This window comes from Ooceraea biroi, chromosome 1 (assembly GCF_003672135.1).
Source record: "Ooceraea biroi isolate clonal line C1 chromosome 1, Obir_v5.4, whole genome shotgun sequence".
Lineage (NCBI taxonomy): Eukaryota > Metazoa > Arthropoda > Insecta > Hymenoptera > Formicidae > Ooceraea > Ooceraea biroi.
The window spans coordinates 19,751,574-19,774,873 of record NC_039506.1 but is presented as its reverse complement, the minus strand read 5'-3'; the positions used below and the strand labels follow the sequence as shown (position 1 = coordinate 19,774,873).

The 23,300-nt window shown below is 45.5% G+C and overlaps 1 protein-coding gene across 9 annotated transcripts in view; it reads right to left on the bottom strand.

Annotated features, from left to right (window-relative positions):
• LOC105277972 (zwei Ig domain protein zig-8) overlaps window positions 1–20,755 on the bottom strand; it is a 50,802-nt gene extending 30,047 nt beyond the window's left edge. Inside the window, exons 1-3 of one of the 9 annotated variants that reach the window (XM_026974083.1) lie at window positions 20,617–20,695; window positions 20,365–20,519; window positions 18,777–19,145 (exon numbers count right to left, since the gene is read on the bottom strand). In XM_026974083.1, the coding sequence (XP_026829884.1) occupies window positions 18,777–18,900 (124 nt within the window). In that variant the 5' untranslated portion in view covers window positions 18,901–19,145; window positions 20,365–20,519; window positions 20,617–20,695. Of the gene's footprint in view, window positions 1–18,776; window positions 19,176–20,364 lie in introns of all 9 variants that reach the window. The other 8 variants (XM_020031228.2, XM_011336733.2, XM_026974092.1 and 5 more) reach the window with 8 other exon arrangements.
• Between the last annotated feature and the right edge of the window lie 2,545 nt (window positions 20,756–23,300).

Genomic DNA, 23,300 nt, shown 5'->3' with positions numbered 1-23,300 from the left:
CTTTGGCAAATTTCGCATTGGTGCGAGCACGTTCTCGGGTGATGGATGAGGTGACATTATTGCAATGCGAGCGTGCGAGTCCGGTGTCAATTAATGCGCGAAATTGCACAGTCCGCTATGGAATTTCATTAGACTTCCCGCAAGCCGTAGCTATGCGTGATATTGGCACGGAAGACATATCGGCGGAATCATTTGGTTCTCTGCAGGTTCTGAGGCGCTTAACGCGCATTTCTTCAAATGGAGATTGCTGCAAAGTTGGTTTTCCTCGATTATGAATTCAAGTACTTAATAACCATGTGTTATCTGCGGGAAACGACATGAAAATACGCAGAATTCGTCGCAGACTGTTCGCCACCACGTCGTCTTTTTATTTACTCGAGGAATATCTTGTGTTCCCCAATAAGAGTCAGGAGAAAACCTGAGGAAAAGTAGCAAAGCTATTCCGACCATTCTCTCCATGGTTTCTCAAAATACAGTTCCGATAAAGTTGCCCCGTTGCAACAACATCGGGAATCGATACGTTCTTTTCGGTGTAGAACGTCGATGGCGATCCAATTTCGCCTCTGTGCGCTCGCGATCGTTTTCGAATTCGAGCCTCGCGGATATTATCGTAATCCTTGCATCGCCGTGTACCGCTCAATGCTCGGTATTGCGCACGGTAACGCGTCGTGTCTGGGCGTTTCTATTCGCATGTCCTCGCATGTCCCGAGTCTACGAGAAAGCACATCGCTCGAATGTGAGCTCGACCGCGCCGGTAATGCACCACAGTCGTCGTTCTCCCTATCGTCGTCGTCGTCTTCGTCGTTGTTGTCGTTGTCGACGTTGTCATCCTCCTCGTCGTCGTCGTCGTCATCCGCTGCTTGCAGTAACAGCAACACCAGCAGTCCAAAGCAACGACACATCGTCCGCAGCTTCTCGCTATTTCCTGCAGTCGTACTCGTAGAAAAATGCAAATAGTCCGGTGTAAATGCGCCGGAATAGCTTGCATCGCGTGGGGCTGTTTGCGAAACCACACCACTTGTACGTTCCCGTGGCGTTCGGTTCTCTGCGAGCTGGAAATAACAGGCGGAGCTGACGGCTCGCGCGAGAGCGAGGTACTTCCCTTTCCCGTGGCTGAGCGAATTTTATCTGGCCCGTTTAAGGACACCCGAAACCCTTCCAGAGAGACGCGAGAGATCCTTAACGAAATTTCGAGCAGCAATTCGAACCGCCTTCGTGACGATTCTCCTGAACGCTCTAAAAGAAATTGCGCGCGATCTCCAGTTATCAGACACGGATGTGTCTGGTTACACAAATTGATATTACTTCCGCTAGACATCGAAGCTTCAACGACAAAACTTCCGTGACCATTAGTAATTTAGAAAAGATATTTTTATTCGCGCATTCTGTAGCTTGCAGTGCGCAAAAGTAACGGCGATGTTATCCATAATGATTACGATGTTCTCTCTCGTTCTTTCTTTCTCCGTGCTTGCTCGTTCGTAATATTTGCACGCTGAGATATTACCGTCCAAGTATTACTCTGCGCGCGTTTTTGCAAAGAAAGGAAGAAACAACACGTCGCGCGCGGAACGGTTAAAAAGCGATGACCTGACCTCGGAACACGCGGATGCAGCGGCCGCACTGCGCCTCCGTTTCTGTTTCCTTGTGTGCCTTTTTTCTTCCATCCAAGCGCGGCACAGCCGTTTGGATTTAACCCGATTTTACGAGGAAAAGGGCAGCGCCCGGAATCGCACGGGAATACTCGGATAGAGGCATACAGTTATGACAAAAAGCGCCACGCAACAACGGAGAGAGCAGAATGGAGTGGTTATAAAATAATTTCATTTCTTGCACGTAATTTTCAGCCCTAAACCTATATATGCACACAGGGTGTGCACGTGTAATTCTACGATAAACTGACAGTTGATTTTTAATGTGCACACGTTTCTTAATTCGCAATCGACGGTAACAAGAAAGTCATTACCTTGATACTGTCATTTCTCACAGTAAATGCATTTATTTAATCTAAAGCTGAGATTCTCACAACCAATTTCAGACCTTGTACGTGCCAAGTGAAGAGAGAAATTTTACGAAAACGACAAGAAAAAATTTGGCACATGGGTTGTTCAGTATTCACGTGACACAGCTTTATACCTCGGCTGTGTCAATATAACGTAAGAGCACAGCACCCCCTCGAAACCTCCAGGAAAATTGCACGATGTGGGAATCGCGCGAGTTTTATTCTACGCATTCTTGAGAATTTACGACAAACGTAAAAAAGAGACTTAATATCCTGCAGGGCGCGATGTTGCCGGGTAAATGGTCTCGAAAGAGTTAACTCGTGGTTTTAAAAGTTCCGCAACCCCTGGACGAATCACGCTCACGTGTAACACCAGGCGGTCACGAGAAGAAATAGACGGTGCCGATGTCGATGGAAAAGCGATGAAGTACGCGGAGACATAGGAAAGAGAACGTATGGTGTCGGGCGTGTGGAAAATCGTCGGCGTTCTTGAACACTGATCGATATTTGCTTCACGTTTCGCCTCCTTTGGGTACATGGTCTTTATCGGTGCCATTGCCCGTTGCATGTACGTGTACGTGTGCGTACGCGTGGACGCTTCTGTCGGAACGAACATTGGCCACGTTAATTGAATTGATTTCCTCGTCGCAGTGAACCATCGTTAGCGATACCCAATAGACTGTAAATGTCATGACTTTCTTTACTGGTTGAATTTCTCGAATTCTTTTCGTTGCTTGAAATTTTTCCTTTTGTGCTTTGAGAAACGAACTTAAAGAAGAAAGGAGCATGAAAGGCACACGCGCTCGCTCTTTGAGCCGATTATACCGTTAATACACTGCGTTCTCTGCGCGCGATTCACGCGGCCGTATTGACGCTGTGCCCCTTTTTGCGGGACAAAAAGGCGCGTGATGGATGAAGTGCGTGAGCGGCCTTACGCTGCAAAATTCATTTTATCCCTATGGGAGGGGCTCGCCGCAAACCGGTGTAAAACATTATTCTACATTACGCTTCACGAGGTGGAGAGAGCACTTGGTGAATTATTCCGGCGGTTTCTTCTTGCTGAGTTGGAAGGGAGGGCGAAGGGACGTGCAACACGCGTGGAATTACAGTCGGTGGGATTGCTGCGAGTACATTATCCACCTGAATTATCGTGTGTTTAACGACCAAAGTTTTGGATAAAACAAGATTTCGGACGATCTCTCGTCCCACAGCTTGTAGCGCTTCCGACCTGACGGTCTATCGCGCGTTGGCTTTCGCTACTAAGTACCGTCGACACGAATTACTAAATGTTGAGAACAGTACTAAATGTACTGTTCTCATCTTGCGCTATTTTAATTTGACAAGAAATTTTTGTGATTAGAGAAAATTAAAAAAATTATTTTTTCAAGAAGAGGCTTGTTGAGGGATTCTTGATTTGGTTGATTCGTAGCAAGGAATTTCTTGTGCAATGAAAAGATGTTTTATGGAAGAAACAGAGATAAGTATCATCCTACATTTTCCACCTATTCTTTTCTCGCAGCGCATCCGGAGCGATTTATCAGACGACATCGCAAACGATGTGCTTGTGCACCTGCTAATAAAACGCTATTACGTGTCTGGTGCACGTTTTAACAACGTCGCGGTGAGGCATGAAATTTATTATTGTTTGCGCTTACACAGATCCCCGCTGCGGATGAAATTTTACGCTCGTGATGCCAAACAGTGTTACAGCGCGGCACTTACCTATTTTTCAAGTCCACTGTCGCGTGTTATACAACGTGACGCAAAGCTTCGTGACACAATGTCACGTTGGAAATTTTTCGAGCTAGATAAACACATTAAAGGCAGTCAAGACTTTTAAGAAAATACAGGCGACGCTTCTGAAACGACGCTGCTTTTCCTTCGCACAGAGAAGGGTGGATGGCTTGTTGGTCGAAGATTATTGACCCGGGCGCTCACTCTGTGTGCCTGAAACGACGAGGGTACTGCTTTTTGTGCGCTATAAAGAGCCGTCGAGTAATCTAGAAAAGGGCCGCGCCTGATTGAATCAAACCGACGGCGGAGGTGACGTTGCCTCGGCTAGGGCAGCCTCTGAAGACAGAGGGGTTGATATTAATATGAAATTGTTCCCGGTCCCTCCTGCGCTTCGGGGATATCTTGCGCGCAAAATTACCCAGAGTTACGGTGGCAATCAGGCTTTTTCTAAGCCACTCACCCTCCGATCCTGGAGAAGTACTGCTGGAGAATTCACGAGATGTTATGAGATAATCAAATTCGCTTCACGGAATTTGAATGAACACTCCGCATCTGTCTTTCACATAAAAGTACGAAACACGTTCTTCATATAACGCATATTTGCTCCATTGTTCCCTATCAACATCATAAAACTGGCTGCATTATATGCGCGTTATTTTTTATTGTTATCTCTCGTGATGCACCTTGAATAAAATATATTTATTTAGACTATTTTTTATGTCATTCGTGTACAATGAGTAGATAAAAAACGCACGGTACGAAAACGTAGATGAGAAGCAGAAGACAAAGGGAGTTAGTTTTAGTTATTAGCAAACTACATTTCCGACGCGAATCGAGTGCACCAATTTTTTTTTCGCGAATCTCTCGAGTGCATGTACTTGATAATTGTGCACGCTTTTTCATTACGATTATTATCGTCGTTCGGATTTTTGCATTTACGGGCGCGTCAAAGGGCCGCGATCAAGTTCCGGAGTTCTCGCAACATCAAATGGATTTATTCCTGCGAGAAATAAAGCGAGGTTCTCCTCATTAAGAACTGTCTGCTTTTTCCAACCGTGAACAAAGGGACGTCTAGCGATCTCAATAATACGTCTTTGATATTTACGGATCGATTGACGGATCGAATCCGGCTCGGCGTTCCCTCCATCGTTCTACAGAATTTTCAAACGTCGTGGCGTCTCACATTTTTTGCCCGACCATATTCAGGTCTCGTTTACTCGCGCGCGTTTTTTCCTTGCTCTCTAAACGCTTCTCTTTTTCAGATGCATACAAATACGACGGAGAGTAATTAAAATTTTAGCCGCGATCACCACGAATTTTAAGACGCCGGTCGCTTCAAAACGCTGCGGGCGAATTTTATTCTCTTTCCGTCTCGAAAAAAAGAACTAGACTTCAAATTAATTAAAATTCCGACTCTGTGCGCATCATACTTGCACCACATACGATTCACATTTCGTTCAATTTAATCCGTTTGCTCGTACGTACTTCTCTATATTTAATCTACGTCATGCACTGGTATATTAAGTATTCATCTAAAAAAATTGAATAAAAGTTACATCGGACTTTCTCATGCGTCATTTCCTGCATATGTTTCCACAAAATTTCTTCCGCGCCGAGCGAGAGTCAACGATCCATCGTTATATCAACATTGTCGTCTCGATCGTCAGTCCTCCATTTTATCCATTATTTTCTCTATCTGTGGCCTCCGTTGAGAGACTAGAAGATCTTGAAAACCCCGGCTGCACTCAAGTCGAACTTAAAAAGCACTTTAAGAGGTTCGCTGCAGGATGGAGTTGCTCTGACTTTCCTCTGTCGATGATACCATCCACTCTGTCGTTAAGCTGGTTCTACCATTACGGGTTGGTTAATTTGACCATCGAGGTGATGGCAAAAAGTGAAAATCCATGGAATGGTGATGTGAATGGTCCATGTGAATCCCTCTCGAAATGTTTTTCCGAGATACACGTTCCCTTTTGTGAGGAAGGTAAATATGAGATAAAGAAGAGCAACATTTTCTCTGATCTTTCTATCGCATCGCGCCGACATTGTCACGAAATTCTCGGGGTGGTTGCGCACGACGCGGTTTCCATACTTAGTTCTTTCATCTTACGGAGGAAAATTTAATTTCGCTCGTGTATCGCACGCGAGCACACGCCTAACGTTATCGCAAGCGGTTTCTACGCGATCGAAACAAAGGATTGATCTTTTTTGATAAAACTGCATCGCATAAGGTATCTATCGACTTGGGCGTATCAGCACAGAAACCGAAGGGTGAGCACAAAATTTATAAACGTTGTCCACAAACTCAACACACATCTCTGTGATAAAGAAAGATGAGGTGATTTAACGTAACGTCATATTTTCCTTCGGGCGAATAAAAAAATGGTTTTCCACGAGATTTTTAGTGGAGCATTCCCGCCGAGAGTTGCATATTCATAGAAAAGATTGGATCGCAATTCTGAAACCTCGTCCGCGTATTCGTTGGCACGACTCCAATATTAATCTTACAAGCAGGCAACATGATGGAAAATTATTGCCTGCTTTGAAACATATGTTAACGCAAATAAAGCGGTCTTCCGTCGAAATCGACGTTCTTCAAACTGTAAAACGTTAAGAAAAAGTCAATTTCGAATGATCTACCTTCGTTCTTAAAACGTGACGTCCCGTCGGATACATCGCTTACATACACCGCGATGTTTGCTGTTAGAAAGTTTGCAGAAATTACATGTTTGCGCACGTACAAACTGCGAATACGAAATTTATTTGCGAACCGCACACGTGCGAATTTCGGGCTTATCCGTATCCCGAGTTAACGATCGTGGTACACCGATACCGATACTGTACGAAAAACGAGAGTATTCGGCATCGATAAAATGGCGATTCCGAAGAGAAAGAGCAGACCAAAAAATCGCACGCGTTCCAGACAAAATGCGGCAGTAGCATTTTTGTTGTTCGCTCTGATACGCCCGGTCGATTCATATGTGGACATCGTAGTCGTTATAACGAGCTCGGCGAGTTCGTAGCGAGGCGGCTCTCTCGTGCACTTGTCCAATGAATTCGTTTAATGGACGCATTAGGGCATACCTTTCGGAGCACGTTTTCCAGAGGAACGCCGTTACCGCCCATGCCAGTTTTACCGCACCGCAACAATGCGCCTGCATGAACGCGTCCGGACGGGAACTCATCGATGCTAACGACATTTCATGCACACGGGAATGAAAGAACCGTAACATGAAAATTCCCGAGTCGAGTTCCCGGGGTTCCCTCTGATCACGATCTTCCCCATACACGTCCGCGGAGCGGACCCTTTTTCTTTTCTTCAAGATCTTTTCTATTATCTAAAATGTCGGAGAAGTTTTCTAACGCAAAATTCTTATCAACGGTGTTCCGCGTTCACGCGAATGGATCGTTGAGAGCTCGTTGGTGGTAAAAAGTAATGGTCTTTCTTTTTAATTACGTTATGCTATGTCCAATATGGTATTTGAGCAGCACCACGGATCTCATTTGAGCTTCATCATATCCCGTTTAATTCAATCGAAGCTATTCGCGATACGTTCCTATTTCTGCATAAAAAATGAAGCACGTAAAACTGATTCTGAAAATTACGCGAAACCATCGAAGACCATCGAGGTAGTTATGAAATGTGGAAATATCGACGTTTTGGGCGTTAATCATTTCCCATATACGTATGCATGAACAGTTTGGAGTACATCCGAAAGAAGAATTGCTGGTAACGCAGTGTGTTCTAATTATTATCCACATTCCCTTTGATCTTGCGCCTCCTTTTACATCCCGAAATAAAATTGCTGCGGATATTTTCCATCTTTTTTTCGATACGAACCAAAGAAATTATTATAATCCAAATATCAGAGAGTGGTAACAGTTATCACGCGATCATATCTACCAGTCGATTGAAAAGATTCGCATTTCAGCTCTCCCAGTTAAATTTACAAACACAGCTGAAAGACTTATTTTTGCGCGAGAGGGGAATTTTCTTGACAGCCGCATTCGATGGAAATCTACCTTACAACAGAATCCCCTTTTTTCCGAATATATCCGCCGTGTACCCTTCAAATACCCAACTCATCATTGTCAGCGCACGGTGCATGTTAGCCGGCGAGAGTCATCGATAGAGCGGAGCATATTCGTCTCGCTCATCGATCTATTTTCATTCCGAACACCGCTCCCTTCGAATCAACGGAATAGCTTACCAAAATAGAAGGAGTGCGATCCATTTTCATTTTCGCCTGCAACTTTCAGCTCTAGCGGCGCGGCAGACGGTACTGCGCAGCCGAAAGATAAAAGGAAAACGGAAAAACGCAGAAGAGATAATTGCGCCACCTTGTTTCTCGACGAATGTGTATGCGCGTGAATGGAAATATCTTCTCTGTCGCGTTGATTAGCAAAATTTCCGGAAGCTGCGTTCCGGCGCACAGTTGTTACTATTTTCGCTACCTCTTCAATTACGGCCGCGTTGCACGAGGGTTGAAACCTCGACTCTCGCCCGGGAACCTCGCTCGCACCCCGCTGCTCTCGAAAACAAATATTTGTTCTCCACCGCGAAGAGTAATGATAACTCGTGCAGGTATGCACGGATGTTGTATAAACGCACGCAGTTACGGTTACGTTTACTCCCGCTATCTCTTATCCAACCGCTCCCATTAAAATACACAGTACAGGATAGCGTAGTGATCGTAATGTGAAAGAAACGCAAATAAGATAAAGATAATAAAACACGTGCCACTTAGATTGACGGTTATTTAACCATCGCGTGCTCTTTGTTCGCCGCGTCGATCCATGAAAAACGAGGCTGTCAGCAAAGAGGAAGAGAGAAAGGGAGAGATCGATTCGATCGTCCATGCAACTCGCTATGGGCGGGCTGCAAATTACGCGTGTTATAATCGTGTCATTTTCGAACGTCACCGACAGAGCTCATTTTCAAAATAACCGGGGAAGGACGGGGGTGGTACACGCTTCCGCGGCCGTAATCCGGACGAGTCGTGTAGCGGAGCTGCCATCGTCAAAGAAGTGGGACACTAAATAACAGAGGAGCAAATGGCTCGAGGTAGAACTGGAAACGTTGCGCTTAAGACTCCAAAGGAGCTCCGATTTAATTAGACGGAATGGCGCGGCGGGACAGAGAGAGAACGGGCGGTGGAGGGTAGTAGATGAGAGAGAGAGAGAGGAAAAGGCTCGGCCGACGATGGCAGGAGGAAGACGGGAGGACGGAGGAGGGAAGGCTCCTTCACGATTTCCTCATCAGAAAGGTAAATGAATGGAGCAGTTCTTGCGCCGGGCGCAAGAAACGTGCACCTGCATTTCCCTTTTAGCGTACCTAATAGATATTGTCGGCATTTCTGCGCCGAATACATACAGCACGAAGGTACTAATTAAGAACGTCCCAGTGTTCTCTCTCTCTTTCTCTCTCTTGTTCGCTGCCGTGCGCCGATAGCTTCCCGGATGGCTCTTTGATTAGCTCCTCGATATTCGTCGGCGGGAACGTCTTTATCGGGAATAACGTGCTCGACGCGACCAATCCGATCGTTTGGTTGCTCGTTTACGGGACGTGCGTTGAAAGTACACGGCAGCTGGGGTCCCTTTACGTCTGTCGACGCGACGACGAGTGCTCGATTGCCGTATGTGTGCATCGGCCGAGTGTGCCTCAGGATATCGGCGAACTCTCGAAAAGAGATAAAGGAACGATACGACCGTTCGTTCGTAAAATCGCGCGCAACATCATCGTAAATTTCTATCGCAAACGTTTACGCTCTTTCAACTTAGGTGGCGGCTTGTTTCGTCGGCGGATTAACTGTCCGCCCTGGCGTTCGCTATAGCGTTAAATACGAGCACGGTGGATGACAGAAATTTTCGTTCGGGACGCGAGGGATGTCGGCGACCGGTCGCGGAGTTTTCTTGATAATAGCCGTCTTGCGTATAACGCGGCAAATAAATTATTTCTTGAAGGATGAGCCGTTAAAAAGTGGAAAAGAATTCTTATTATCCCGAACCGAGAAGCAGCACGCCGAAGCGCAGGGGAGTAGGTGCCGAAGAAAATTGCTGACAACTGCAGACATGTCGTCGCGATAAGATGTGCCCAGCAATTTTAACTTATAAGCCTCTTAAAAGCTTTGCTGTTTAATTAAACGACCAGGCATAGAGAAAATATAAGAGGATTCTATCTTCATTATTTTATATACACGTTCAACGTATTGCCGCAGACGAACTTGGAGAAGTCGCGCCGACTTCGACTGCGCCGATTTGGCTCACGGTGGTTTAAGCGCTCCACTCCAACCTGCGGAAGGTCGTATTTTCAAGAACGGTCCGTAAAGGGGCCGCGTAGTTAGCGCTAAATGCAGTTATATCGTTCTCACTTCTCAGCGGAATTTCTAAAGAGCCGAGCTCTGAATAATGCGGAGCGCCGCTCCGATATACATACGCGCCGTCGATTTTCGTCGAACGGCGACCGACAGGGCAGCAAAATCGTTTCCCTGGAAAATATTGCGTCCGTATTCCCAATGTAAACTCTTTGGCATGCAAATTCTCCTCTCTTGCGTCTGCTCGTATCAGCCTTGCGGCATAATAAGGAAACGCATATCGAGATGAACCACCTTCTTCCACCATCGCCTATCGATTGCCTTTGCCTTTCGCATCGTCTGTTTTCCCCGCCGACGGAAAAATGCCCACGGCATCTACCAAATAACGCATATATTATCTGCGAAACCGTAACTGACGTTAATAAGCACATCGACAAATTCACTTTCACTTAAAACGTAAGAGAGAAAGTTTCCGATATTCATCGATGCTTCAGCGAACTTTTGGATGCTACTGGTCCTACCACGTATTCGCAGACATTTACAATCATATTTTACTTTCGTGAATGATGCGAAAAAGAATCGATTGTGTAAAACCTATTTGCTATCGATTCTTCAAGATTCGAAAATGACGCGTATAGAAATAACCTTTATCCATCAATACCCTCGGCAGGCTGGATTATTTCGCGGTCGAAGCACGAGCCTTAACACCGTTGTATGCTATTAATCTCGAATTTCTCGAGAGGAAAATCTAGCGAATCCTATCCATCCATTCCGTTTATACACTCAATCGAGATGATTTTTTTTTCTTTATCTCTCAGATCTCTCAGAGATCTCTCAGAAAAGTTCAAATTACCCGAGTCGAAATTTTGCGCCTACTTTAATGCTTTTAGCAGTCGTACGAACCTACTTTTAGGAAAATAGAACCTAGAACTCTTACATTGAAACTCAAACTCCTACAAACAGATGTTAAGATGCTATTTTGACCCTGCAACATTCGGCTATAATCTTGATCGTAACCTGCTTTGACGCTCTAGCGGCAAAAAAGGAAATTTCGGACATATTTTAGTGTTAAAGTAGTAGCTAAATAGACGCTGAATAACGCCTCAAATGAAGAATTCGAGTTTCAATGTAGAACTAAAATTTCGACTCATAGTTACACTGCCATTCTAATGTCCATAGTTTAATCATGGTTCAATCAAATGCTTAAATGTTCGATTATTCAAAATAAATTCTAAAGAATTTGATTGCCAGCATATCATAGCGAGTTAACAATAATGGCACATGATAAGCATCGACAAACATCAACCGCGATTTCACAAAGCGCTCACATTGTAATTTTAAATGTTGGTCGATCGATATGTGACTTTATCTGAGATTTTCAAGCATATTTTACAAAGGCAGAGAAAGGCAGTTTTGCACAAAACGGTATGCGTTTAAAATTATGTTTCACTGAATAGGCGAGAAACCGTCCGCGTGTAAATTATAAGAATAGAGTGCTTTACATTGCGCTGCTCAGCAGAATGAAATGAAGAGATTTCTTATAAGCCGGAAGATTTCCATGTTCCGAGGCAATGGGAAATATTGATATCGAAAGGAAGGAAAATACGATCGACTCGGGCGAATCGAGTTCCTTTCCTGCCTTGTGGAAGCGCCGCGGTCTCATTATAGAGACTAATGGCACGGCGGTTCGCGTATAGCGCATAGCACGATGGATTTCTTCCTTTCGTCGATATTCCTCGCTCACTACCGTATTCCGAGGCCGGCCAATCTTTCCGCGAAACGTGAGACGTGAAAGGAAAGGAGTAAGAGAGATTTCAGAACAGTTAAGAAAACAGAAAGGCGAGAAAGAGACAGGAACAGTAAAGTGCTATCGAAGTCAAGACCAAGAGAGAATACGGTAACTGCGGTCGTTCGCGGGACCATGAGGATAGGAAAGAGAAAAGAAAAAAGAAAGAAGAAAGACGAAAAAATAAAGGTAGACGCAGAGGTAGACATTCACCGAAGTAGACGCTTGTCGATAATGTTATGCTGTCGGTTTTAATCATGACTTTTTTTAGTCCATCTAAATAATGGTGTTTTCGCGTCGAAGTTCAGCAGTCACTCCAAAATCTTCTTTAACGTGAAACGTTGAATCTTCATACGCATGAGCGCGATGCAATGCGAAATCGCATTCGCAGAGACTGCAACAAATTCTCCCCGGCTGACAATGAGTCAATTACAATTACGGAAGTAATTTTTTTCCAAAGTTCCGCGGAGATGCTTTATCGCGTTTACGGTTCCGTGGCGTTCGTTTGTCCCTTCACTTGTTGAGCGCGAAAAACCCTACAGAAATTCCCGTAGACCGTGAAATATTCACTTTTCTCTTAGTACACACATACGTCGTTCCTCGGCGCCGGTTCATCCCTCCTTCACCTCCATCCTTCGATGAAGGATGTACGATCACAGACCGTCATCGGCTCGCGCGGCTGATCCCGTTATAAATTTCGGATTCGTTGGCGGAACGCAACCATATTTTCCCGATTCCGCCGCCGGAGAGAAAAAGCTCGTTTGATATCGCCGATATAGCGGCACCGTAAATTGCACTTTGATATATCATGACCGGTGGATATTGCGCGTGCAACGTTATCCTCTCTCCTCTCCCTCTGCTTCACTCTTTCTCTCACGGTCTGATGTATTTGTGCGCTCGCTGGCGGCGGCAGGACTTTTTGAAAAACGCCTGACAAGGTGGAAACAAAAATATTTGCTCGGCGGATCGGCCCGGTGATATCGCATATAACGTTACGGATATCGATCGTTCGCGTTAACCGCCTCCACCGTCGCCGCCGCCGCAAATTGATGAATTTTCACTCTGACGGAAAATTTATTAGCCGTTCCATAAATCAAAGAACGTTTACTCGCTCGCGGGCTCCTGGGAATTCCCTTTAACCACCACTGGGCTAACCGCCGCGGGAGCGGACGCGCGTTACGTCGTAGTTATCCTGAGCACCAGGATTACTCGCTGCAAATGTAAGCCGTGCAAACGGCGCGAAGTACCTTCGTCATGCTCCGCAGTTTGAGAAATGATTAATTCGCGAAGGTAACGCGCACTACGGTCCATTTTCCACATGTCGAACAGATTAAGTCCGCTCGAACGCGAGCGCGAAGACTCGTCAGAGCGTCACTTCATCTCGTGAATTAACGTGAACATAAAACGAACATTCTTTTCCTCGATAGCGAAATCTTTTAAAATCTGTTTCAATCAAGTTATCCCCTCCTGCAATAGGTCATCTATTTTGATCAAATTATCCATTTGGAGTTTACGATCGGCGGAGTGCTCCGTCGCGTGTCTCCGTGGCGATTTGATCATTTTGAGATGGCAACTTCGGCTATCCTCCAAGATGATTAATCTTATGGCTCGAGTCGTTATCGAGTTTCCGCGAGATGATGTCCACAACGGGGTCATTTGCGGAAGGCGCGTGGCGGGGCAGCAAGTTGGTATATTTAATCAACGCGCGACGCTCCAATTAATTAGGCACCTTAAAGTATAATCCGTCTTCCTGGGGCAGAAACGTAGTCCGGCCCTGTTCCTTCGCGCGGCAGTGCCGCAAAAATGTTATTAACGTGAAAATTTATGATCCTCCACCCGCTTGCGCCGCTCCGACTCCGTAAACAATAGGGTGCCGCGCGTTATTGTCAAAAGCAATATAAATCTTCCGATTAAAATCTCATGAAGCAGCCCTCCGGAAATTTATTCGTACACGTGTCGTGCTTTTACCTGAATAAACAATCGAACGGCGAATTTTTAAACGGCTTCTTTATGGCTCGAAGCGAGTCAATTACGATGCGATTGTAACACGAGCTAAATTACAGGATCGCAGAAGGGGCGACGCACATCTGATTAATTAAGTATTTCGGGGGAGAAAATTCGTTTCCTACGGCTTTATAACGAAGTGCTTTGCGAGAGCGCACTCGGAAAAGTTAATAGCACGAGGAAAAGGGAAGTCTCTTTGTCCGTTCGACTCGCTCGACGTACAATGCAGTGAATCGACTCGCCGAGTTTATCCACAATTAATTCGCCGAGTTGGATCCCATTGTTTGTCACGCTCGCGAAAATCGTGGGACATCCGGTTGGTCCCTATCGGCAACAGCACTCGAGAACGAATGCATCGAGTTATCGAAACGCATGCATCGAACGTTCGTTCGCGAATGTCCCGGGGGATAAAAGTTTGCATTTCCGAATACTAATGCCGTCGGCAAAAGTTCCTTCCTCCCTCCTTGCTCTCCGTCACTCCATTCTTATGGGGGTGCCGCTTGGGAAGCGTCTTATCGAGGGCGTTACTTCGGAATGAACTTCCGATCGAATCGAGATTTCGGCACGGGCAAAAAAAAGCATGAACGAGCGATTGTAGTCGAAAAATAATTCGGAGATTGCCTTGGTCTTGAACTCGACTCTATCGGGATTCGGGATCCCTGGTTCCTCACGCCTAGTCATAGCGTGTATGGCCAATGCTCCTACTGTTGTCATCGTATTGTTTTCTTTCTGATCCTCTACGCGACCTGACGGTCTCTACTATCTTTCCATGCTTACACGATCATGGCGTGGGCCAACGAAGCTCTGGGATTTAGGTCTTTTTTACGACGAACGGCAACGACGACGTCCGATAATCCATTAAAGTAACGATCCTCTCACAGGATCGATGATGATGACGGTTTTATATGAATGAAAATCCTGCAGAATTCACACACATACACAGAGAGGTGATTGAAACGTGATTTCGATAAAACAATAATTTAATCATACACGTATAATAGTCGAGTTTCGATCGTTCATGGTTACGCTAGTCGAGGCCAATTTTATGCCGGCAATCTGCAAATTCAAAATTATCTTTCTGATATATCATTGGTCCAATATTAACTTAGAAACAACTAAACAATATGAAGTTACAGGCGTGTAGTAGGGTCCAATTGGCAGTTAATGTTGACTTATCCGGGTAGAATACTCGAGCACAGATGTCTCGAGCAGTTTCTTCCCTGATGGATACTTGCTCGGAGACGATAATCGTTATTTTCTTTTATTGCTCCGTTAATTTTCCGAGACGAAGGACGCTGCAATAAAAAAAAGGACTAAACTTTCATGTATTTATCCGACTCGAAATTCTGCAAACTTGTGCGTGTGTAAGGCTCGATCTACTTTCCTCCGTTTCCTTTCGTGTCATCGACGTTCATGCATGCTTATCAACCCCTCAATTTCCAATGCTATTACGGGTAGCGTTGCATCCGCGAATATACGTATACCATTCGAAACCGGTTAGACGCGATGCACTTTGCAAAGTTCGCGAGCGGAAGCCGCGTGCCTTGGCGAACGAAGATCTGTATGTGTCGCACGAGCTTTCCAAAGCTCGAGCTTCTAAGTTATCAAAGAGAAATCGAAACGCCGCGACCGCAGTCGTCGAACATCGAGCATCATTAGCTAAACTTAATCCTGCGACGCAAATATTGAAGGCGAATACGGAATTACGGGGCCATGCGGCCGACGACGAGGACGAGGATGTGGGCGAAACAGCTTTCGATCTTAAGCGGCGTCGTTTGAATAAAACATCAATTCCGAGTAAATGTGGGGGTCGCGAGAGGGTATCGAGTTTTACAATTTACGTCCTGCATACTTAACCGCGGCCTCATGTATAAATTATGACTAATCGTATTAAGCGACGGCCGGCTCTCAGCCGCTCTGTGGGAGCGTCTCGATTCTGATGATAATTAACACCAGTAACTTCGACGGTGACGACATGATTGACGCGAATCATCGCACAAGAGGAAGACTTTATCACCGGATACGGGGATCGATTTACGGAGGCGGAAATGATAGAACAGTGAGACAAATAGCGAGATGGTTCTGAAAATCGACCCGCGTCAATGGTCAGAAAAGTGCAATTTAATGCACAAGGGATTGCCGATGTGCATTTACGAGTACGTTGAACGGTGTCCCGTGTTGATCTCGCGTGCAACATGTATATCGTCCCCCGGTAGGTTCCCCGTTTTGTCATTTCGAGCTCGCGTGGTACCGGAACGTCTACGATTTTCAATTTCCTAATGGACACGTGTGCAATAGGTTGCACGCGTTACTCAACCACGATCATTCAGCCGGGCTGATTGAAAATTGCAGGCGCAAAGCGTATCGAGGAATCGATACATTGAGCTACTCGGTAACATATATATCCGCTTTTGTTACGTTGCTTACACCCCATTACTAAAGGGAATTTCGTCGTGGCATTACAACGTGTATGATTATTTTCTACCTCGAAAATGTTGACACTCGAATCGATCGTGTACGTGATACACGATATCGTTTCGTCAAATTTTTATGATGCATCAAGAGAATTATAAATATAAAATAAATACGAGTCAATAATAAAATTGCATACCGAATATTTTTTTCCCTCGCGGTGCCATCTTGCGAAATGCTCTCTGGTTTGATTTTCGACTGTGCCCACGAAACGTCACTCCATTTGCATAAAACGAAGGTATGGTTACGAACGTCACATCATCGCACACTTACGTCATATCCGCAAAACGAATGCACGTGTCAGGCCACGCGAAGCATGACGCTGTAGCGGATGGCGCGTGATGAAGCACGTAAACGCGAGCAAAACGCAAGAGCATTGACGGAGGTGGTACCAGTGGTAACGCCGGGATAATAGATTTATTATATCGGTGTATTATTTAACAAAAAGTTATGGAGAAGATTATACAATTTTGATGCGCACATGTACATTTCTGAATACACAAGTTCACACAAAGCACGTCAGAGTCCATCAATTGTACAGTTGCTTTTACATATTTAATTTTCGTGCTACTGAAGTAATACTATATTAATTGGGATGTTAAAACTGCATAGAACCGACAGCAATAACGATCAGTATCGGTGGGAGCTCGTGTTTCGCACCAATATGAAATGTAGGTCAATTTGTCTTCCGGGCTATTTGCCAGTTTGCCCGAGCGCTTTTCCGCAATTACGGCCAGTCGATAGTCCACTAAAAGGCAAGTAGTGCTCCGGGATAATAAGGGTTTCCACGCGCCAGACGCGAGAACGGAATCGATTGCAGTGATCAAAACGAGCTTAGCGCTCGGCCGCGATTCAAGAGGCTCTCCAGGATCCACTCGTCGCTTTAATGGAAGCTCGGTTCGCGAACGAGTCTCGCGTCTTGCGGCGAGTGCAATCGGTCGCGCGAGATTTTATGGGAGGACATCACGTGGAGAAACCAAGCAACGATTGAGTGAGGAACCGCAGAGCCGCGGTTGTAAAGTTGTCTCTTCGAGCGCAACTTGCTCCCCGGGCACGACATTACGTGGAACGGTTTCGCGTTTACAGCACGCGACTAAATAACGCGGCTTGTTGCACCTGCAAGGTGCAATGAGCAAGATTCACTTTTCTCTTTCTCGTGAGATACCACAATGGTGAGATTGGCATAAGTTTCTCGCGGTTGCACATGGTGTCAGAAATTCCACCGATTCAGCTGCGCTGAGATCCAGAGGTGCGTAACATTTTGACACGGTGAAACGAGTTAATGTAACAGTAATTAATTATATTCGAAATCGTAATGGAATATATTAATAACCCGTGCGCGGTGAATTGTTGGAACTGTATTTGCAATTAATAACTAATCTCATCGTGCGGGCGAGTGCGCATTCCTCTCCTAGCTAGAATAATCGAATTTGTATTAACTGGGCCACGAGATGCCCCCGAATAGTTGTCAGGAGCCGTCCATCTTGTTATTACGAATCACCACATTGAATAAATAGATAGTGTAGTGGAGAATTTATGATGCCATTTAGAGAACATAGAGAGGAAAAGCAGAAGTATCGATCCGCTCGGCTTAACATACAAAAATTTTCCCAAATGTTATCGCGCAACACAGTGGTAACAACAGAAGCTCTCGACAATGTTTACCGAATGGAAAAATGCACTCGTGACAATTCCGATAATGGTTGCGACCGAATTTGCGGCACGGCGCAAGAGAGCATAGTCTATGCACCTTTTGCAACATGCGTGTGTCTGTTTCTCACTCTCGTTCTCTCTTTCTCTGTGTTGTCGCTGTTATTTCGCCGCAACAACGTTTGTCGGATCATTGTTGTCGTTTCCTGCATCCGTTTTCCTGTCGTACAAACGGCCGCTCGTCGTTTCCACGAGCGAACGCATATTATCCTTCAACCCTTACGTGCATACGCATCCTCATATGCGCGCGCGCACACACACACACACACACACACACACACACACACTCGCGCTCTTACTTCCCAACAGCCGTGTTTTTTCAACTCATACGAAGCGCGTATATGCATTGATGGACAGAATTTTTATAGAAATTACACGCGTTGCACACGTCATGTACGCTACGTCAGACAAATTATTACCGCCATTACCAAGGACATGGACACACGGCTCACGGATGTAGAAAGAACATTTCCATACACGTTTCTGTGAGCGTACATTTCTCGCGTTAACTTATTTTGGGCAATATTCTATTTGCTTAGTTTACGAAATGTGTAACATGGTGTACAACGTTATTGCATACAGCGGATCTCTAATATCGGAATTTTTTGATTTCACGCTTCATGTATCCACTCTTTCCGTGTGTGATCGGTTCAATCATTAATATACATATGATAATTATGATCGAGCCAGTTATTAATAACGTATCGCATAATTATGCGATTTTCTTGCTGAGAGGAGAGAAATTTTGTTGACTTACCATGCAGCAGTACGGAGAGGAGGAAAACGCAGATCATTTTGATGGGTTTCCATCGTCCGGGCCCATCGTCGCTAGATTGTAAATCCATTCCCAGTGCTCTCAGGCTCCATCGTTTCCGATACATTTCACGTCAATCGCTTCTTCGGAGTCGCTGCAGTCCGACGTTGGGACGATAAAGAGCGGAATCCACTTCGTTCACTGACAGTCTCAACACTTGCCACTTGTTCGCATTACTTCCGTTAGTTATCGGCTATCGTCTCGCACAGACTGTTATTTTGCAAATACAGCAATACCGTTCATAAATCGAATAAGGGAAAGTCTGTTTGTGTCACAGCGATTCCCGCGAACGCATCAATGACAACAAAATAACTGTGTGTTGGAATTAAACAGTATCTTTTACTTTAATAATAAAAGCGGTAATAATAAAACGATATTAATTTTTGAAACACTAAATTTGATCGCAATTGATCCGTTGCGATATATTATATGCGTAGAGAATGTAAAATTATAAACGTGTCGCAGATTATAAATCATTAAAATACTCATTAATAAAGATTGTCGTTAAAGTCAATGTAATGAGAACACCGCGTTTTACCTACTCGCTTGCTCGATTAATTAAAATTGTGTACATAAAAGAAGTCCACAATTATATTCGAGAGCTCAACGTCGACGAGGGAGTTTGCGCGAGGAAATTATCGCCGCGGCAATCGGGTTAATATCTCACATGATAATAAGCAAGCGATATGCGCTCGATGCTCCCCTTCAAATTACGTAAAACGCACCGTAATACGCGAACGCACGCAATTATTCGAGAAAGTAATTATTTCCGTCGCGATTACGATTTCGAGCACCAGCCGGGCAAAAACGTAGGGGATGAGGAACGAGGTGTGCATTTAATCACGTCGCGCATGATATCGGTCCTCCTCGCGCGCTCTCGAAAAGTGTACGTGTTGTTTGCTCTCGCGCACGGGATCAACAGTGTGGACTGAGCGTATGCAACGCGCGAATGCACGGCATATGTTGCTCATGTGTGGTCCACCCCTTTTGCCCACAATTCTCCAATCCTCTCGGTTTGGGTAAGTTTACATTAAGTAGTGCACGCTGCGGAATGCTCGATCGAAAACGAACGTGATTCGATTCCGATTGAATTCACGCGTCCATTGTCCGATCGCGTGTTACCGACCAGCAAATCATAATCGACAGAACTAATTCGGTATGCACATACAACACGGACGGGAATATTAATTTTACTTGTCATTGAATTTCAGTGAACGCATCCACATCCGCCTGTGGACGGTACGTACCGCTATAAACTGATATCGCGCTGCAATGAGGCCGCATAGATTGTTTAATCGAAGTGTTGCCGAATCGGGCGCGGAATTAGCGAAGGAACGAAAAGCTAACAGTATGGCTTTTGCGCGGAAATAATAATTAAAAAAATAATATTATATTCATAATAACACGTTATATTTTGTCAAGTATCATAAAGTAGTGTAATTAAACTTTCACAAATTTCATAATATTAATGCATCTCGGGAAGAGAACGTGAATGCATAAGCAGAATCCATTTGCAGGATCGTCAAATTACCTCAAAACGAAACACGAACGCGATCACGTGGCAGCGCAAAATTTTAAGAAGATGATTTATGCACGGCGATCGCCACGAAATATTCACGAGACATCGACCACGCGGTCACGTGCTGCCCGCTTTTTTCACGATTCATCCTTCCCTTTCCGTTCTTCCTGCACATCGAGAAAGATTCACGCTCGCATCTCACGTGACTCACGGAGTTCACTTGCGAATGATTAAATTGCAATTTGATCAGTCCGAATCGCGTACCTGATCTTGCAAGCAGCTCGGTGCATCTGGTCGTCGCAGCACCACCAAACACGTCGTCGTCCGTCGTCACGAGGAAGCATTTCACAAATCCATCTTCACGGCCGCACCCCTTCGCACCCCTATCAGCTGTCACGGGCAAACGTACGAGCGCGCGAGCTAGCGACAAGCGTGTCGTAAGCACGTAATCACGGGGAGAGAACCGGTGCGCCACTAAATCCTTCCAGTGCAGCTGGTGCGTACTTCCACGTGGGCGAGCGTGCTCGCTCTCTCTCGCGCGCGCCGCGCATCTTCGCGCGGATTCCGCTTGCGTGACGTACGATCGCGCGAAAAGGGCTAGCGGGCGCCGCTTCCGCGCGCCACTTCCGTCCCTTGAAAATGCCGTTCATTCATCATACCGCACTCACACTAAAGCGCCACGACCGCGCGGCGCCGCGCTCACGAACACCCTTCACCTACGCGCACGTACCTAGAAGGGGGAGGCAGGTTATAGAGGGTGTGTGCGGCGGTGTGTCGTGCATGCACCGTCCGCGAAAGGACGGCAGATGGAGGAGGGAGAAAGAGGGTGTTCTATCGCCGTCGTGCGAGGAGGTCGCGCGAGCGAGGTGCTAGAGGGGGTGCAACGACGAAGGGGGTAAGGGAGCGAGAGGGAGAGATAGGTGCGTAAAGAGAACCGGTGGGCGAAATGCTACCGTGGTGGAGACCGCGACCCAACTGCGCCAGCGCTTAGCTAGATATCAGCCCCCGACCACCGACGTCAACTCTTACCACTACCACCGCCACCACCACCGTCAACCATCCCCTCATCCCGTGCCGCCCCGCGATGCCCATCCGTGCCGACTCTCGCAATCCACCCCGTGTGCCACCCTCTCGGAGTGCGCGGCGTCATAGTCGCGTCGTCGAACCGGGTGGCCGATCGCGAGAATAGAAGCCTGGCGATGACATTTCTGTTTTTATATCGTATATATATCGTTGGTTTATATCGTATATATAATTCTATCTTGAGTACTGTCGTCATCGATGATTTTCATGTGTGACAAAATACTGCCACGCGCCATTCTTTTCTCACGAGGGTAGAAAAGCGGATTAGTGAGGGTTGCGGAATTGTTAAAGTTGTTGGGAGAATAAGGGCGCGCAAACTGCTATTTCTGTCTGTTTGCCTGCCCGCTCGCTGCTGTCCGCGATATTTAACGGCGAACGATGCTCGCTTGATCGCGAATGCCGTTGAAAGGGAATTTATTGGCCTGGTTCGGAAATGTTTCGCAGGGGCACTGCAGTTCTCGGCACGAATGTAAAGTGTTTTTCAATGGCTTGTCATTCCGGCACGCTTGACAATTTCACTTAATTGTACATATCGCTCGCTGCTGGTAACTTTATACGCACCGCTTGCCGATGCTCGTACAACAGTTCGCAAAATTGTGGCTGATTATATTATACATGCCGATCTAATATCGTAAACTGTAAAAGGTAATTCTTAACAATAATTTCTGTAGAATATCAGATCACGAGCCAGCGATGTCACATTTATGTGGAGAATCTACGTGAAAAACTATAGATAATTTGTTTAAAATCTAAACTCATCGTAAGATAAAATTCATTGCTGAAGATATCATCGACGATTTAAATATTGTTAATAAACCTGTATTATCCGGGGATTTCTTCCTGTATTATGCAAAGTTTAAGCTCGAGCTTTGCATCCCGCTCGCGGATATTAATATATCACTATCGATTAACGATGTCGGTGGCTTCTGGGTCCTTTAACCTTTCATCCCTTATCAATAAACCAATGGTGTTGCTGCCAGCATTGACGTTAGTACGGGCGACGGTATTTATATTAAAACGCGCGAGATATCACACCACAGAGATAATTTACAATATAAGAAGCTTGCAGTTTAAATTTTTTTACAGCAATTAATTAATACCGCGACGTTATCGTACGCGGCATCAATTGCTAATATTCAGCATTATGACATTACCGCGCATTGTCGACTTGAGAATGTGCTCGCTTGTAATTGCACTTTAGCTGCTTGGATTACTGAATAAAGTATTGTATTATTATGATAAAGTTCTCTCTCCGCCAACCGCAACAATCGCGATGAATATTTTACTCCGTACCAAATAACGAAGCGAATTGTCCCTTTTTCTCGTGCTGCGTTTGTTCGCAATTTATGTTGTTGGAAAACCGAGCGAACTCCCGCAAAGCCAGCGACTTAAAAGTTTGCTCTCGGCAATTTTCTGAATACCAAATACTCTCTCATCGATTATCTGCGTTTTATTCAGTCTTATCTTTTTGTTGTTCTTGCCACGCGGTTCTACCTCCGCACGGTTAGCATCCACAGATATCCCTGTACAATACGGTATTCTCTCGCTGGAATATTCCGCGAGTTAAAAAAGCGTGTCTCTCTGCGAGTATTGCGTATTAATCATCGATGTCTTAGAGGATGTAATACGAGCTCATCCTCCCGATTCGTTCACAGTACGACGTGCAAGTCATAAACTCATAAATACCATAGATGCGGGCGAATGCGCAACGAGCGAGGGCACGGAGAGCAATTTTCGCCGTATCTTGCAATTTTCATGCAGTTGCAAATGGTTGTGTATGGCCCACCCAGAAGGCGAGGCACGCTTCGCAGGTATTTGCGACTTGGGCGTGCCTGCGCGACGATGACCTCGTTAAAACACCTTTT